Source organism: Equus asinus, chromosome 3, assembly GCF_041296235.1.
Source record: "Equus asinus isolate D_3611 breed Donkey chromosome 3, EquAss-T2T_v2, whole genome shotgun sequence".
Taxonomy (NCBI): domain Eukaryota; kingdom Metazoa; phylum Chordata; class Mammalia; order Perissodactyla; family Equidae; genus Equus; species Equus asinus.
The window spans coordinates 91141745-91159517 of record NC_091792.1 but is presented as its reverse complement, the minus strand read 5'-3'; the positions used below and the strand labels follow the sequence as shown (position 1 = coordinate 91159517).

Below are 17773 nucleotides of genomic sequence, written 5' to 3'. Positions count from 1 at the left end.
GAGATTAAGTATCTTGCCCAGGGTCACACAGCCAACAAGAGGCTGAGCCAAGACTCAAAGCCATGTCTCCTGCCTTCAAATCCTGCCTCATTCCAATTCATGACAAGCTTCCCACAACCACAGAACAGCAAGCCATTGCATGATGAGGTATTATCAGTTAGGATGTTTTTGACTGCAAGTAATTAGGATTCCAGCTCCAACTGGCTAATAGAGACTATTATTATCACATTATAATAACATAAATGATGGAGAGGAAAAGATGACTCCAATTGGTGGCTTCATTGGCTCATGAATGTCCCCACTTTCCTGCCACTCACTGATGTATTAAGTTATCTTAGGCTGCCTTTCCTCTTGATAGATGTCTGCCAGCAGCAGCTGGGGTGTCGAAGTCCTTGTTTACATTCAGTAGGTGAACTAGAGACAGACTGCTATCCCAATCAGGGAATATACGTCTTTCTCTGTTTGATTTGAGCAATTTACGTTACGGGCCAGAGAGAGTGTTTACAAATATTCCATGAGATATTTCTCTACATTTCCCAATCACCTTTGCATTCAGGTGGAACATACAACTAGTTCAAAGCTATGAACTGTGAGAAGAGAAATGAGTCACTTCCAGAACGAGGCAGGTAAAAGCATGTGTGCCTCCTCCATCTCCTCCTTTCCCTGACAGAAAGCCTAGGGGTACACAGTCACGTGTTACAACAGGAAATACATCACAGAAATAAGGCAGCCTGGATACCAGAGTCACCAGATGGAGGAGAGAGTCTGTAAAACTGCATCAGACTTTGAGTCATCTGCAAAATAATCTTTGTTTCCCTGAGCTACTCAGGTTCCGGGGCTTGTCTATTTGGACATTCAACATTAATTACCCTTGTTGATGTAGACTACATGCCCACCTGAGGGAAGGCGATGCACTGACCAGCCTCCGTATCATCTGAGACGGAACGGATGTGCACAGTCACCTGCATTGACCACGTGCAATTTTATACTAAGAGAATTCTATGCTATTCAGTTGGAGACAAGATTCTTTTTTTAAATACAAAAACATTTACAAGTATACTGCTAATTTCTGCTAAATGGAAATAGTGCCATTTTCACAAAAAAGCACCATGCAGATAGAACGCCTTTGCAGACATGCCTTTAACTTCTTGAAGGTCTTCAAAAGATCCATTTAAAAATAAAATACACATAGGTAAAATTATAAAATTTAGTGCATGACTTATTTGTTCTGTGCAAACACTTATTGAACAAATACTACTGCCTAGCCCTGAGCAAGAGGCAAGTAATACAAATAAGATATGACCCCTTCTGGTTCGTGTGCTCTGCTTTGGTGGCCCAGGGTTCATGGTTCAGATCCCAGGCACGGACCTACACAGTGGTGGTCAGGCCACACTTTGGCTGTGTCCCACATACAAAATAGAGGAAGACTGGCACAGATGTTAGCTCAGGGACAATCCTCCTGAACCAAAAAGAGGATGATTGGCAACAGATATTAACTCAGGGCCAATCTTCCTCACCCCCCCCCAAAAAAAAAAGGGTATGACCCCTTCTGTACAAACTTTATTGTCTGCTAGTAAAGACAAATTATGTCAAGACAGTTGAACACATAGTCAAATATTTCCTCAAATCTGCTATCAAGACAACACACTGCTCAATAATGTCTAAAATCAGAGCAAGGTAAGTAATATAACCAGGATTTAAGCTCAAGTCTGCCACGCTCCAAACAAAAAATATTAGGTTTAAAAAAAAAATTCAAGAAATTCATCACAGCTTCTGAAAAAACCTAAATGTAGCCTGTGCGGGATGAAGTTGGTACTAAACGCCAAACTAGAAACTACAAAGATAACTGTGATGGTTTGAAACTTCAACTTGCATAACATATGTTTGTTGTATTATTTAAGAAAATTCAGTTCAGCTAAATAGAGAACAAGAAAAACAATAAGGAAAATAGATATAACTAAGTATTGATAATACGTCAGGAGACAGCTTGGTAGACATAATCAACCTAAAATTAAGTAGAGACAGAAGAACCAAGTTAAGCACTGCACTATGGGATACGTGTAAGGTGCTGATGGTACCAGGTGGTAAGGCTACAGCAGTGGAGGCGCCCGAGTTAAGGACAAAGGCCACAAGGCCTGGAATTGTTTAGAACTGGAATTGTTGCCAGCGCCAGCCAGAGTTAGGGCTAAGGCAGGACAGACGGACCACCGACAATTCCAAGAGAACTGACCCACACATTCACCAGTCACAGATCTGATACCCGAACTCACTCCAAAATCAGAACATCCAGAGGATATTACAAAAACCTACACACATGTATTCTAGGCGCCCCCTTTCTTCATCTATTAGAATGTGCAAATTCCCCACTCTCAGCCCACCTCTCTGCAAAATGCCCAGATACCACCTTGGACAGAGCAGCAGGAGAGGCGGGGAAATGTGAGCGACTCACGACCCACCTGAGAGAGCTCGAGTCATCCAAAGGTGACATTTAAAACTAGAAGAGACTAAGATAACATTAATTGGCAAGTGTAGTTTCCCATGCTGCCTGGGGGTGACTGACTTAGAAAAAATAGCTATGTTACAGTAAAGAACCTACCTCTACCTTGTACATATGAGGAGTACCGCAAGTAAATTTGTGAGCCCACTGTAGTTCTACTAATACCACCACCAATACGGGAAAGAGAAGAACAAAAGGAACGAAGAGGAGAAATTTGGTCAGTCAATGGACTTAGGAACCTTTCAACCAGTCTGTGCCCCACTTCAAGAATCCATAAACACACACACACACATGCACACACACACACTCATACTCTACAAATAACTGGTATTCTGTTATTTTGTCTGAAAAATGACTATCTTCAGCAGGAGGAGACCTGAGCAGTTGCTACACATAAGATATACTATTTTTTAGTTTTACTTCTCTACTTAGACATATCAGCCCCCATGCATGCATTTATGTGTGACTTACTTCTTCTCACTTTTCTGCCACAAAACAAAAAGGTGTTTTGTTCTCCAATAGCTATCTTTTTTCGGGAATCCTATGCTACAGTTCCTAAAAATGTAAGTATTTACTTTCACATGAAAAACTGGGACACAGCGCAATCAAAGGCCAGCCTGAAGGTGAAGGGTAGGAATCACTGAGAATCACCATCTACCAGAGTAAACAGTCTCAAACGATATGATTTTTAGGTCTAGCTTAAATGAAATTTTGTACACGCTTTGGATATAAATTAAGGAAAAATATGGAGTTTCATTCATAGTCTGTCTGCATTTCCATCAAGGCTGATATTAATGTCTGCAGGCCAAGGGTAAGGAGCAAGGATCTAAGCAGACAATCAGAGATGACCACAAATCTCACGACAAATAGGTCAGTCTGCTGCCTCAACTGCACGTTTCCAGTTCTGAAGCATTTCTTTGACAAAGCTGCAAAAATGCAGACCTGTGTCTGCAGTAAAATAAAAGCTCACTATTTTACACATAGACAAATCAGATCTTGAAGGAAACTCTTTGGAGTGATGAAAAGATAAGCAGTTGGATACCTGGGCAAGGCTCGGGGCTCAAAGGAAGAGAGACAGAGACAGGTAGGCTGGCGCACAGCGTGCTGACAAGTTCTGAGCATGGAAACGAGGGAGTCACCCTGCAGTCTAAGAAAATTCAATCTGTGGGGCTGATGCACCATCTGGTGACCATTCGGGGCCTATGTGTCAAAAAGTGCCCAGATATTTCAGGATGCCATCACAACCCACAACAAATTGCAGCTCTTTCTGAAACTGAAAAAAAAAAGCATCTGTTCTAAATGTGATGAAACACAGTGAGCAGTTAAAGTGATAATAAAGAATAAGATATTTCTCATTTATTACCTCTGGGACAAATAAAATGCCCTCTTGGAATACAATATCAACTTGAAATATGGATATGTATGATATTTATGCATTTTGCATATATGTAAATAAAAATTAATTACAGCATTCTGTAAATTATAATTGACAATACTTAGTTATTGCAAAAGGTCATGTATCAGCACCAACAGAACTGCTTTTGAAATTCATGAATTTCAGTCCTAGAAATACATACACATAGTTTTCCATGGGTTTCATATCAGTTTTATTTATTGATGCTACTGTATTATAACAACCAGAAGTTTCTACAGTTGATTAAGGAGTCACAAACATCAGCCAAGCTCTTTCACCATCACTTTCACAACTATGCTGAAACAGAAATTCTAGAATTACCAAATCATAATAAGAATGTGAAATAGAAAAATGGCATATATGTACTCAGAGGTAATAAATGATTATTTTGATTCTTTCTCAATCTAGCCACAAGATTTTTTCCAGTAACTACAATTAGGCATTCATATTTAACTTTTTCAGAAAAAGAAAGTCTAAGCCGCTTGAGAGTGCTCTAGGATAAATCAAGTTGACTTAACCAAATAAACTCAGCATGCATCTTCCTTCACCTTTTTTGGAAAGGAAAGTGGACAAAAGTGACAAATGCAGCCCCCGATACGGCTTAATGTCCATTTGAAGAGATAGGAATTTCAGTAACAAATCTTCCCCCACCTCCTTGGAAGGAAAAACAAAGTCACACAAACATCTCAGCAAAACCAGGAGGGCAGAGGCCTCTCCGGAGCCCAGGCGGTATTTGCAGGAGACAGAGGCGGCCTGTACTCACACAGACGGCGAGCGCTCCTGCCCCCATTCTCGCAGGAAACGTCTGGCAGAACTGATGAAGACCGGATGAAAACATCAAAATGACAGCACAACACTAAAATTCCATTCAGTGGATACACTCTGATCTGAAAAACAGCTCCTAATCCAGAGGCCCCGCGGTAAGCAAAGAGCAGCTCCAAACATTTTCACAAGTGTGGTTTTGCTGCTTCTTCGGCTAAACCCACATGGCTGGGAGGACGGCCTGGAGTTGAAATTTGATCCACAGCATCTAGTATTGGCAAGTAGAGGGAGTCACGTGACGTGAGACTTAAGTCGCTGACATCTTTTTCTTAAACCTGACTTGCTGGATGCCACACACAGTCTTCTTCCTTTCAGACAGCTGCCGACCACCGGGTGGTATTCACTGAGAGGACAGAAAGTGAAAACGCAAACTTGCTTCCTTGTCGCTACTCGTCTCTAAGAAAAATTCACATATTCGCACTCCGGTTTAAATCTGCAGGCATATTCCTCACTTTTCTGAGGCAGTTTTCACCTCTATTGCCCCCCAGAAACCAGTTAAATTCTATCAAAATTTTCTTCCCTCCACCTTTATTCTATCAGAACCGTTCTAAATGAAAATGCTCTATTTTATGTAGCTCTTATTTACGGCTTCTAATTACTTTTGCATTATCTCGTTCACATACAGTGGTGATCGACATAAAACAACACATTTCTAGACATCCACAATTCTACATGTGGTTCAGTCTGCAGAATTAGCTTCTAGCCGACCTTTCAATGACTTCCTACTCCATATGCTGTGTCATTAGAAAATCGGATCGATTTTCCCATTTCCAAATATTTGAACTGATAGCTAAAATATCCATTTCATATAAGCCAGAAGGAGACTGTCCTATTTTTTGTAATTACCACTTTTCCGCCAAATCTTCTTCCTGGCACATTTAAGAAAATGCTGACTAATATTACGTGTGAAATTTCACTTGACCCAACTTTAAAAGACTTACGTTGCCCCCTCCCCCCCCATAACAAAACATAATAAGGTTATATCTTAAGGGGTGGAGGTGAGAGGAAAAAGGAAAAGGAAAACTGAAATCAGCTCCCATTTCAATACTCCTCTTCAAACCTAATATTCTTTGTGTATCTATAGCCAACCAACACTATCCACGGCAAAGCCAAGACAGCAGAGCGTGTTGTGCCAGTCGCAGGACAGGACAGAGTCATTCTATTTCTATACATGCACAGAGAACACTGGACAGACTCTTCTTTCACAAGGCAGAACACCACCATCCCAAGGCCATACAAGGGAATGAGTGTGGGAGAAGGGACGTAATCTTCTGTTAAAAAAGGTAAAATTTGGGGGCCGCCCCATGGCCGAGTAGTTAATGTTCCACACACTCTGCTTTGGCAGCCTGGGTTCGTGGGTTTGGATCCTGGGCACAGACCTACTCCGCTCATTAGGCAGGCTGTGGAGGCATCTCATGCACAAAGTAGAGGAAGACTGGCTCAGGGCAAATCTTCCTCACCAAAAAATAAAAAAAGGCTTTTTTCTACTTCCACCTTAATCTAGATTTTATTAGTTCTGCTTCCCATTCACCCATTAGAAAACAGGCTGATTACTAAAGAAAATCATAAAACAAACTAAATATCTTAACATTTTGTCTTCTTTTTCTGATTATAGAAGTATTGTCAGTCCACGGTGAAAAATAAAAGCCTACAGATTAGGTCACCTAATGCCCCTCATCCAACATCACCCAATCATTATTTATTCTCTACACTGGGCCAGGCGCTATGCTATACAACGTGCACACAATAAGACAAGGCAGACCTGGTACCTTCTCTCATTGGATCTCACATTAGATCATCCAATGTGGGAGGGAGGAATAAAAATAAGCAAATAAACCTTTTGATTAGTAAATGCAGAGGTGCTAATAAAGAAGCAGAGACGAAGTAGTGAAAGAGAATAACAAAGGACACCCAGAAACACATATCTTCTTCCAGTCTTTTATGCTTTTTAAACATAATTTAAATCTATTCTCTGATCATTTTATACCCTAATTTTTTTCACTGAACATTGTATCAGAGGTATGCTCCCACATTAATAACACTATAACCAATTTTAATAACGTGTATTATTCTCACTATATAACAGTTTTAGTCATTCTCCCATTTTTAGACATTTACATGGTTTCTGACGTTATGTGTGTGTGATTGTAAGTAATGCTTTGTCCCCATTCTGTTTTCTAGTACAGTGTCCTGAGAGTGAAATTTCTGGATCACAGGGAATGTAAATATGTGCTAAGGCTCTTGACAGACACTGGCTTTGGCAGTTTATATTCTATAACCCACCCTACCCAAGTTTAAATATCTTGTAAAATATTTCCTAATTTAATAAATTCTAAAATGAGAAATCATTTTCACTTTTTATTATCAGTAAAACTAAAAATATGAAAAATCCTCATTAGTCATTTGTACATTCTGTTCTGTGAACTGTCTTTGATGCATTTTCTTTGTCCATTTATCAACTAGTCTTATCAGTTGAAGTTTCTGTCCTAAGGTCACTATAAGGATTAAATGATACTACCCATAAAAAGTACTTACTATAGTATCTAGCAAATGGTAATAAAAATAATTTTGAATGTTTGTCATGTGGTTTGATTACGTATCTACTTGTAATTTATTTTAAAATATAGTAAAAGATGAAATACTAAATTGATTTGATTTTTATTTTCCATATAACTACTGGTGGCCCAGACTGTTAAGTCTCCTCAGCATGCCATCTCTTTCTGATAACATTAGAGCTCTTTGTCCCTCTTAGTAGTGGCTAGCCTGTGGTTGTCTATCTAGAGATTACATTTCTCAGCCTTTCATACAGGTAAATAGAGCCATGTGACAACATACTCATTGACAGAATGTGAAGAAACAGGATGTGTGCCACTTCTGTGTCACAGGCTCACTAGGAAATTCCTTGCTCCACATTTTCTCTCCTTCCCCTTTATCATAAGCTGGATTGCGGGTGCACCAGAAACCTAACTTCAACCACGGGAGAATTGGGACAACATCCCAGGGGATGGCAGAGTAACCAGATGGAAGAAACTTAGACTTCTGCATGACTTTCTAGAGTATGGTTGCCTTACAAGCCTAGGTCAACTGAACTTTTACATGAGAAAGAAAGAAAACTCTCAATATGCTACTGTATTTAAAGGTCTTATGTGTGTATAAAACAAGTTTGTCTTTACCCTAATAGACTAACCAAACGACCCAGCCCCACTTATTGAGCAAATTTTGCATTTTCTACTTATTTGTTATACTAGCCATACCTAATATTAAATTCACACACACACACACACACCAGGGTCTTTTTCAGGCTAATATATTCTATCTAGGGGTTTTTTTTTTTCCTACTTTTATATCACTTCTTTAATATTTCAATAACTATCTTTATAATTCATTTAACTATCTGATAAGGATAGCCCTCTCTCATTATCCATCTTTTTCAAAATTTTACTGCTCTTCTTTCCAATAATTTCTTCATGATGAATTTCAAAACCATTCAGTGGTGTCAGAACAAGTTAGGGTACCAAAATATTACACCTCTTGTTACTGTTTCTAGTAGGTATATGTCCATCTTCTGCTTTGGATATTATCATATAAGCTTGACGTAAGGATGACAAAAAATCTAGTCCTGCTTCTCAAAACTTCTCATATGCCATTATAAAGTAAAATTAGCACTGTGCCTAACAAATTTTTATCCTTAGTTATTCTTCTCAGTGATGACTAGATTTCACTTGCAAAAAGAAACCCTGAAGAGGCCATTTACCAAAAGTGCTAAAAGATACTCTTCACTTCAAACGATGTTTGTTTTTCCACAGAATATATCTGAAATTAGAATCTGAAGTATCATTTTCTTTTCCTGACCCCAAAATGGATACAAGTAGTAGAGACCAATTAATTCCAAAAAGTTCTCTGAGGTGTCATACATGTATATTTCTGAGTACTGATTTACAAAGAACCTTAAGATATACAAACTATAGCCAAGAGATTTGCTGATATAAAATATGAGCTATTGCTTTTTCCCCAGAAAGGATAAAGAAATTTTAAAAAGCGCTTTTCTAAATAGCCCATTATGGTGGGTTAATTCCCTGACTACTTGCAGAAATGCTGAAATACCACAGCAGGACAAAGGATATCATATTTTCAAGAAGATCCGTAGGCTCCCTGGAGGAAGGAGTCAAGGTGACTTCACAACTGATGGTCAGGCCCCTAGGATGCTGTCATTCATATCAACCTCTGACGTGGGGAAGGTTGATGGAAGAAGCTAAAAGGGCCAGGTTATCCTGTAGCCTCCAAAAAAGCTAAAAATGCTTTAAAGTCAAACCCTCTGATGTTAACTGGCAGAGCTATCAGTTTTCAAAGGACAAAATCTCTTCAGCTGGAGTAGAAATAACAGTTGTCAGAAGAACAACAGTAGCCTGTAGATACAGTACTGTTAGCCACGTAGCAGAGACCAGCAAGTATCATGGGGGGTGGCGATGGTGGCATCGACAGCATGAACCACCTGAAGTCCTCTGGAAATGGGACACTGGCAGCTCTTTCCTCCAAACTCAGTCAGTACCTACTCCAGCTCTAGCCCTACTCCAGCTATTTCTCACTGAGTACCCCAACTAACCAGAATCAATGGCAGAACCAGACAGGATATCAGAAATCGGTCAGTCAGCAACTATTTAGCATTTATGTACTCTCTTGACCAGAGAGATGCAGATATTTTGGTTTTTGAATCCCTGACAGTAGATGCACCTGAAACTTTACTTGTTCCAGGCCAGGGGTCAGCAAACTACAGCCTGTGTGCCAAACTCAGCTACCACAAGCCAAATCCAGCCAACCTAGACCAAATGTGGTCGCACTCATCTGTTTACTTAATGCGTATGGCTGCTTTGGCACCACAAGGGCAAAGGTGAGTAGCTGCAACAGGGACCAAACTTATGGCATGCAAAGTCTAAAATATTTACCATCTGACCCTTGCTGTAGGCCATTTAGTAACATTATTGGGCATGAGTCTTCACATATCCATAGAAAGACTAATCCTTGTGCTTTGGTTCCTTAGGAAATAGGTCTTTCTGGGGTTTGTTAATCTACTTGATTACAACTGCCCCATTACCTGGTGTTGGGCCTATTCTTACCTTCTCCTAATTATTTTCTGAAGGGTTTCCCAGAAAGAGGTCCAGTTCATAATCTGATGATCTCATTTCTGTTCTGAAATCTAGATGCATTCTCATCCCACTTGAGAAAAAAAAATTACCACACTACTAGGAAAAGATCAATTGTTCTGTAGTCATGGAAACAAATAAACAGCATAACTAATTTTAAACCTGTTAAATCAATCAGCAACTTGTCTCAGTAAACCAATGGGTTTTACAAGCCAACCCAATAGTGACAATCCATCATTTCTAGTCAATCAAGAATGGCATCACCCCTAAAGAGTTTTCCAGACAAGCAAAAACTAAAGAAGTTTATCACCAACAAACCAGGCTTACAGGAAATGTTAAAGGGACTTATTTAAGTGAGGAAAAAAAGGCCACCAACAGGAATAAGAAAATAATCAAAGAAAAAAAAATCACTGGTAAAGGCAAATATACAGTAAAGGTAGGAGATCAACCACCTATGAAGCTAATATGAAGATCAAAAGACAAAAGTACTAAAATTACCTATTTCCATGATAGGAGGTTAAGGGAAACACACACACAAAACAAGAGGTTAAATATGACATCAAAAACATAAAATGTGAGGGCCAGCCCAGGGGCATAGTGGTTAAGTTCATGCACTCCGCCTCAGCAGCCTGGGGTTTGCAGATTCGGATCCTACACACCACTCATCAAGCCATGCTGTGGTGGCATCCCACATACAAAAAAACAGAGAAAGATTGGCACAGACGTTAGCTCAGGGTCAACCTTTCTCACAAAAAAAAAAAAAAAAAAACCACCTCATTAAATGTGAGAGGAGGAGAGTGAAAGAGTAGAGCTTTAGATAAAAAGTCAAACTTAAGAGACCATCAACTTAATATAGATTGCTATATACATAGGTTATTATATATGAACTTCATGGTAATCACGAACCAGAAACCTATAATGACTAAAAAAATTAAGAGAAAAGAACCCAAACAACAATACTAAAGAAAGCCATCAAATCACAAGGGAAGAGAGCAGGAGAAGAAGGAAGGAACAGAGAAGAACTACTGAAACAGCCAGAAAAAAAGTACCAAAACAGCAATAAGTACATACTGATCAATTGATACTTTAAATGTCAACAGACTAAATGCTGCAATCAAAAGGCACAGGGTGGCTGAATGGATAAAAAACAAGACCCATATATATGTTGCACACAGGAGACACACTTCAGGCCTGAAGACACTCACAGACTGAAAGTGAAGGGATGGAAAAAGATACTCCATGCAAATTGCAAAGAAAAGAAAGCTGGGGTAGCAATACTTACATGAGACAAAATAGACTTTAAAACAAAAACTGTAACAAGAGACAAAGAAGGGTACTACCTAACGATAAAGGGAACAATCCAACAAGAGGATGTAACACTTGTAAACATCTATGCACCCAACATAGGAGCACCTAAATATATACAGCAATTATTAACAGACATAAAAGGAGAAACAGACAGCAACACAATAACAGCATGGAACTTTAACACCCCACTTATACCAATAGATAGATCATCCAAGCAGAAGACCAATAAGGAAACATTGGCCTTACTGACACTTTAGATCAGATGGACTTAGTAGATATACACAGAACATTCCATCCAAAAACTGCAGAATGCACATTCTTTTCAAATGCAGATGGAACATTCTCCAGAATAGATCACATATTAGGCCACAAAACAGGTCTCAATAAATTTAAGAAGACTGAAATAACACCAAGCATCTTTTCTGATCACAATGGGATGAGCTATCTCTGGCCCCACTTAACTCTCAGCATGCCCCTTGCTGAGGCTAGACTGCTCGATACCATTCCCTACCCTCCCCTGGAAGCTGAAGCAGATCTACCATGCCAGTCTCCACAGAAGGGGGGAATCAGAACCCAGCCCCCTAAAAACTGGGCAAGGGGGCTGATTTGGGAAGAGGTGGCACTATATCTACGACAATCATCCAAACCTCGGGCCTAGGAAACAAGAGAATAGCTGCCTTTTCTTTTGAAGGCGGTTTTAGTTATTTTCCCAATAAGCTTGCTAAAGCCATAGTTTAACTTTTTAATTTCACAAGCATTTATACAATGCACAATGTATACCTAACACTGGTTTAGGAATTACGGCTAACGGGAGGTATGAGGAATGGTGTATTACTTGAGCTATAAAGTATGTGTTAAAAAAAAAAAACAAAGCTTAGGACACAATTTGCGAATCTCGTGCAGGTATTCTGTTTGGCTATTTGTCTCACCTGCATGGTGATTTGAACGGCCAGGTACGGAGGTGGGAATTACTATTGCCAGCAATCAACACAAACACTTTAATACCTATTGTTCTTCACTCTGCCAGCCTCACAGCTTGGATTACCTCACGGCCCCTGAAGGCACTGAGTCTGAATTCTTCAATTAGCAAACACAATACACTAAACTGTAGAATCAAATTTGACATATGGACCCTTAGAACTTGAGAATGAGAAGACAGGAAAGAACATGATGGATGCGAGGGACTGGAGCTAGAGCTGCAAGAGGGCAGGTGTGGAGCTGACTTACACAGAAGGCACGGATCAGGACAGCAGGGGGAGAGGGCATTCTAACAGGGGTCGGCGTGACGAGCAGACACAGAAGTCAGCGTGAAAACTAAGGGGCTTCCAACAGAATAAGAAACCTAGGCAGGACCTCATAAACAATCAGGAACCACCGTAGGTTCTTAACTAGAATGAACAGCTTAATAAAAGTAGTGCCAGGAGCCCACCCAGTGGCGCAGTGGTTAAGTGCACACATTCCACTTCGGCGGCCCGGGGTTCGCTGGTTCGGATCCCAGGTGTGGACATGGCACCGGTTGGCAAGCACTACTGTGGTAGGCGTCCCACATATAAAGTAGAGGAAGATGGGAATGGATGTTAGCTCAGGGCCAGTCTTCCTCAGCAAAAAGAGGAGGATTGGCAGCAGTTGGCTTACGGTTAATCTTCCCCCCCACCCCAAAACAAAAGTAGTGCCAGACTAATCAGGAAGTCTGACTAAAATGTGCTAGAACGGGATGGAGACTTACTGCAGATAAATGGACCCTGTTAGCAACAGTCCAGCTGAGATGATGTCTTGAATTGAGATAGTGAAGGATAAATCACAAATTTTGTAGAAAGATCTCATAAGACTGATAACTGACTTTATATAAGAGGCAAAGAGGTGCCAGGCTAGTCAAAATAAGAGAAGCACGTAGGAGGATTCTAAAGTTTGTTTTCTGGGACACTGAAACAGTGCCTCGTAACTAGGGTACCTTAAACTCCGGTCTGCCTGGGAAAGTTCCAATTTATGCTTGTTGACTCAGTGTAATTACTAATAGTGTCCCCTTTCCCTCTTAAAAGTGTTCTGGGGAAGCTGAGGCTAAGGAAGGTAACAGTAAAGGCTGCTGCTAGTCCAACAGAAGAACCCCCTTCTACCAGGATCCTAAGAAGGGAGAGATCAAGACTTCCACCTGTATGTGTGGAATCTGGAAAAAAAAGAAAAGAACGTGAGTAATCTGGAGGATAATATCAAGTAGCCTAATTAGAGTCCCAGAAGGTGACCAGAGCGAGAATTGGACTGGAAAAGAATTTTGACAATAAGAGCTGAAATTGGTAACAAACGTTAACCCTCAGCCCTACGGACCTCTAGCAGGATGAAGAAAACAACACATATTTTCAACAAACTGCTAAAAACGAAAGTTAAAGAAAAACCTTAAAAGTAAACCAGAGAAAGACACTTTCACTGGAACAACAATGACAACTTCACCTCTCATAAGAAATAAAGGAGATCAGAAAACAACGGATTGATAGAGCTAAAGTGCTTTTGGTGGATAGGGGAGGCAGAGAAACCCTTACAAAACTAGAATTATAGATCCAGGGAGAATATTCTTCAAAAAATGAAGGTGAAAGAAAAACATTTTCAGATAAGTGAAAGCTGAGTCAATTTGTCACCAGTAAATTCACACTATAAAAAATGCTAAAAGGAGTTCTTCTGGTGAAGGGAAGTGATACCAGATGGAAAAAGTGGATCTACTCAAAGGAATGAGGAATGCTGGAAATGGTCAAGATGTGGAGACAGATTTGATCCTGAGCAGAAGCTGTGGGTGTTTTGCGTGGTTCTGTAGGATACTGGCAAGCAGAAACAGCCCGATGACGGACTTTGGTGCCATGAAGGGGCTTTGGGCAGCCTCATCATCAGGCTTCAGCATCTCCTAAAAAAGCTACACAAGATGATGGGAGCTGAAAACTTGAATCCCAGTCCTCACCACTTCAGATTTCCTTGTGAGACGAGGGTGTGGTCAGTGATCCTTGGATTTTGTTATTGTTCTCTCATTTAGGGCAGAAATTTTTACTCATTAATATCAACTCTAGAGGGAAGGAAGAAACACTTAACTGTACAATTTACCAAACTATTTAAAATGTAAAATTCTTAAGGTTTAGCCATCTTAAAAGTAGGATGACCTAGAAGGATCCTTAAGAGACACCAGCCTTTGTAAGGAGTGGTGGTCAAGAACAGTAAGAAGGGAGGCGACTGGGGAAAAGCTAAATGGGTCCAACTCTGTAATTGAGGGTGAAACATCTTTTAAATAAAAAGAATAAAAGAAAAGTCTAAATACTGAGACCTAGATGAATTGATCTCTAGCTTTATAAGAAGGATAATGCCACTAGAACATAAATCAAAGTCCATGATAGCCCACTATGGATTCTTCCAAATAGAGCATCCAGTAGACAGCATTTGGATGTAGCCCTTCACCAAAAAGTTTACTTTCCCTGGAAAGATCTTTTCACTCCCGTCCGCATGCATTTGCATCTTGGCAAAAAGGCTACATCCTTCCACCTCTAACTCTGATGCAAGGTCCTGTGGGCCAGTTCACGAGAGGAGGAGCTGAGGAGGCACGTGTGGGCCATCGCAAAACACGCCACCAGGAGACACCCTGGACCACCACATTCTAAAAAGGAAGCTTTGTAGAAACAGAATTTTTAGGTTAGTGTTTTATAAATAAGTTTGATTCATATATTTTTTAAATGGTTATAAAAATCATTGCCCCAGTTTGGACTATGTGCTATATGGTTACCCTAATAGAAGAAATTGTTTAGTTGGGAAATACAACATGTTTGAGCAGAAAGTTGCACTTGATTTAGTCAGACTCTAGAAATCAGTCACACAGTGGGAGAAAATTTCAGTAGGAAGTGTACATTAGGATCATTTTCATAAACATCTCAAAGGTTGCTGCAGCCTCCTCTGGCTTTTTAAATCACCACAGCCTATTTATTCTCCCTCAGAAAAGTTTTTCGAATCAATTTCCTCTGTTCCCACAGCCATTTTTTAAAATTTTAAAATGCCGTATCTCATCAGCATCACTTTGATACAACTACACCATGACATTTCTGAAACAGATTTGATTATGTTACTTTCCTGCTCATTGCCTTTAAGTCTCAGGCTCTACAGACGGGCTTCAAGGGATCTGTGATCATCTACATACTTGTATTTTAATTTTGAGAGTACAGACACTGAAGTGAGCATCTATTGTACTATTTTTAAACTTTAAGAATAAAAACTGTTGACCTCTACAGTTAGACTAAATTCCAAACTCCTCCACACGGCTTTCAACGTTTTTCAAAGTCAAATTTCATACTAGCCTTATCTCCATTAGAGAACTTCAATTCTAGCCTTGTTGCTCAAGTAGGCTGGATAACGGCCCCCAAAGATGTCCACATCCTGGACCCCAGCACCTGCGAATATGCTACCTTTCCTGGCAAAAAGGATGTTTTGCAGGTATGATTAAATTAGGGATCTTGAGATGGGGAGATTATCCTGGATTATCTGGGGCCAATCTGATCACAGTGGTCCTTGTAAGAAGGAAGCAGGAGGGTCAGAGTCAGAGTGTGACAATGGAGGAGGCAATGTAGTCAGAGAGACTTGAAGATGCAAGGCTGTGGGTTTGAAGATGGAGGAAGAGGCCACAAACCAAGAAATGAAGGTGGCCTCTGGAAGCTGGAAAAGGCAAGGACTCCCCTAGGGTGTCAAGAAGGACCTCAACTTTAGCGCAGTGAAACTGAGTTCAGATTCCTGACGTCCAGAAGTGTAAGGTAATAAAGTTCTGTTGTTTTAAGGCACTAAGCTGGTGGGAATCTGTCATAGCAGCAATAGGAAGCTAATACAGTGTGGTTCCACAAATTAAATAAGGTATGCATTTTGCCACCTCAGAATCTTGTTCATAATCTTGTATTTGCCAGAAATGTCCTTGTCTCCTTTGTCTACTTGGCAAACTCATGCACATTCTTCAACACCCTGCACCAACGTCACTAGCATTCCTGAGGAACATTGCTCCTCCTGTGCACATATGCCTGGTTTAAACCACTAGCCTGTTTATACATGGCATTATTATTGTCTGCCAACCTGCCTTTTCAGATTGAGAACTTTTTGAGGGACAGGGCAGTATCGTATTCTATTCCCTTGTAAGCTTCATAACATAAATATTTGTACAATTAATGAATTAAAATATATGGTGATAAACCTTGGGTTGCTCCTGGAAGCACTTCAGGACTCTTTTCAAAGTTAGGACAAGGGGCTGGCTCCATGGCATAGTAGTTAAATTCAGTACATTCCACTTTAGCAGCCTAGGATTGCAGGTTTGGATCCCGGGCACAGACCTACACCACTTGTCAGCCATGCTGTGGCAGCAACACACATAAAGTAGAGAAAGAGTGGCAACAGATGTTAGCTCAGAGCTAATCTTCCTTAGCAATAAAAAAAAAGAAGAAGAAGAAAAGAAAAAAAGAAATGTTAGGACAAGAAATAGGGATTACATGAGTGTCATGAGAAAAAGAGTTGTAAAATGTGAACATGGATATGATTTCTAAGGGATTTCAGAGAAAAAAGTTCAGAGACTTGAAAAAGGAAAAAGTCAAGAATAATAAAGATAGGGTGGCGGACATGGGTGAAGGTAGCCAAAGGGTACAAACTTCCAGTTGTAAATTAAGTCTCAGGGATGTAACGTACAGCATGGTGACTGTAGTTAACAACACTGTATAACTGAAAGCTGCAGAGGGTAGATTTTAAAAGTTCTCATCACAAGAAAAAAAATGTGTAACCATGTGAGGTGATAGATGTTAGCTTATTGTGGTGATCATTTTGCAATACATACATAAACTAAATCCTGTTGTACACCTAAAACTTATATGTCAATTATATCTCAAAACTGCAAGAAAAATACAAAAAGAACGCAGTAAGAGGGAAGAAACAAGTAGAAGTATAGCACTGTCCCTCATTTTCAACCTTTTTATATCAGGAAGAATCCACTGCATTTTTCAAATCTTACTTATTTCGAGAATCTTGAAATTCTTGCAGCAATTACTTTTGGTTTTTTAAGTAAGAATCCAGTACAATAAAATTGGTTTTTTATTTAAAAATTAAAAATATATATATATATGACCTATGGCTGGCACAGTGCCTAACCCACTGCAAGCCCATAACAGGATATTTTTTCTTTAAATTATTTTATTGAGGTCATAGTGGCTATAACGATGTGTAAATTTCAGGTGTACATTATATTTCAGCCTCTGTATAGACTGCATTGTATTCACCAAGGGATTTATATTCTTTAAAAAAAATCCAGAAAAATAAAAGCAAAACCAAAAAACTTCTTTTGCATAAAAAATAAGCAAATAAGAAAATAGTCTTATTAACTGAGTAATTTCCAGAACAAGATTTAAAAGATGTTTTGACTTATGAGGAGGTAAAGGGAACAGTCACTAACATTTGTTTATTGCCAAAGGCTTTCATGTACAGTCTCATTTAGTTATCTCAACAATTCCACAGTATAGGCTTTACTCATGTTTGTCCAATGAGAGACTGAGGCTCAAGAGAGGTTCAGACTCACACAGCCAGGAATGGACATAGCTGGGTTTC

General features: G+C 39.8%; 1 protein-coding gene across 10 annotated transcripts in view; it reads right to left on the bottom strand.

Moving 5' to 3' along the window:
• FAM13A (family with sequence similarity 13 member A) overlaps positions 1-17773 on the bottom strand; it is a 313429-nt gene that overhangs the window by 286351 nt on the left and 9305 nt on the right. For 5 of the 10 annotated variants that reach the window (XM_070505393.1, XM_014842471.3, XM_070505395.1 and 2 more), the window contains exon 2: positions 4675-5076. The exons of 3 other annotated variants lie outside the window; for them this stretch is intronic. In XM_070505393.1, the coding sequence (XP_070361494.1) occupies positions 4675-4749 (75 nt within the window). In that variant the 5' untranslated portion in view covers positions 4750-5076. Of the gene's footprint in view, positions 1-4459; positions 4478-4674; positions 5077-17773 lie in introns of those variants that run through there. 2 more of the 10 variants (XM_070505397.1, XM_070505398.1) reach the window with 2 other exon arrangements.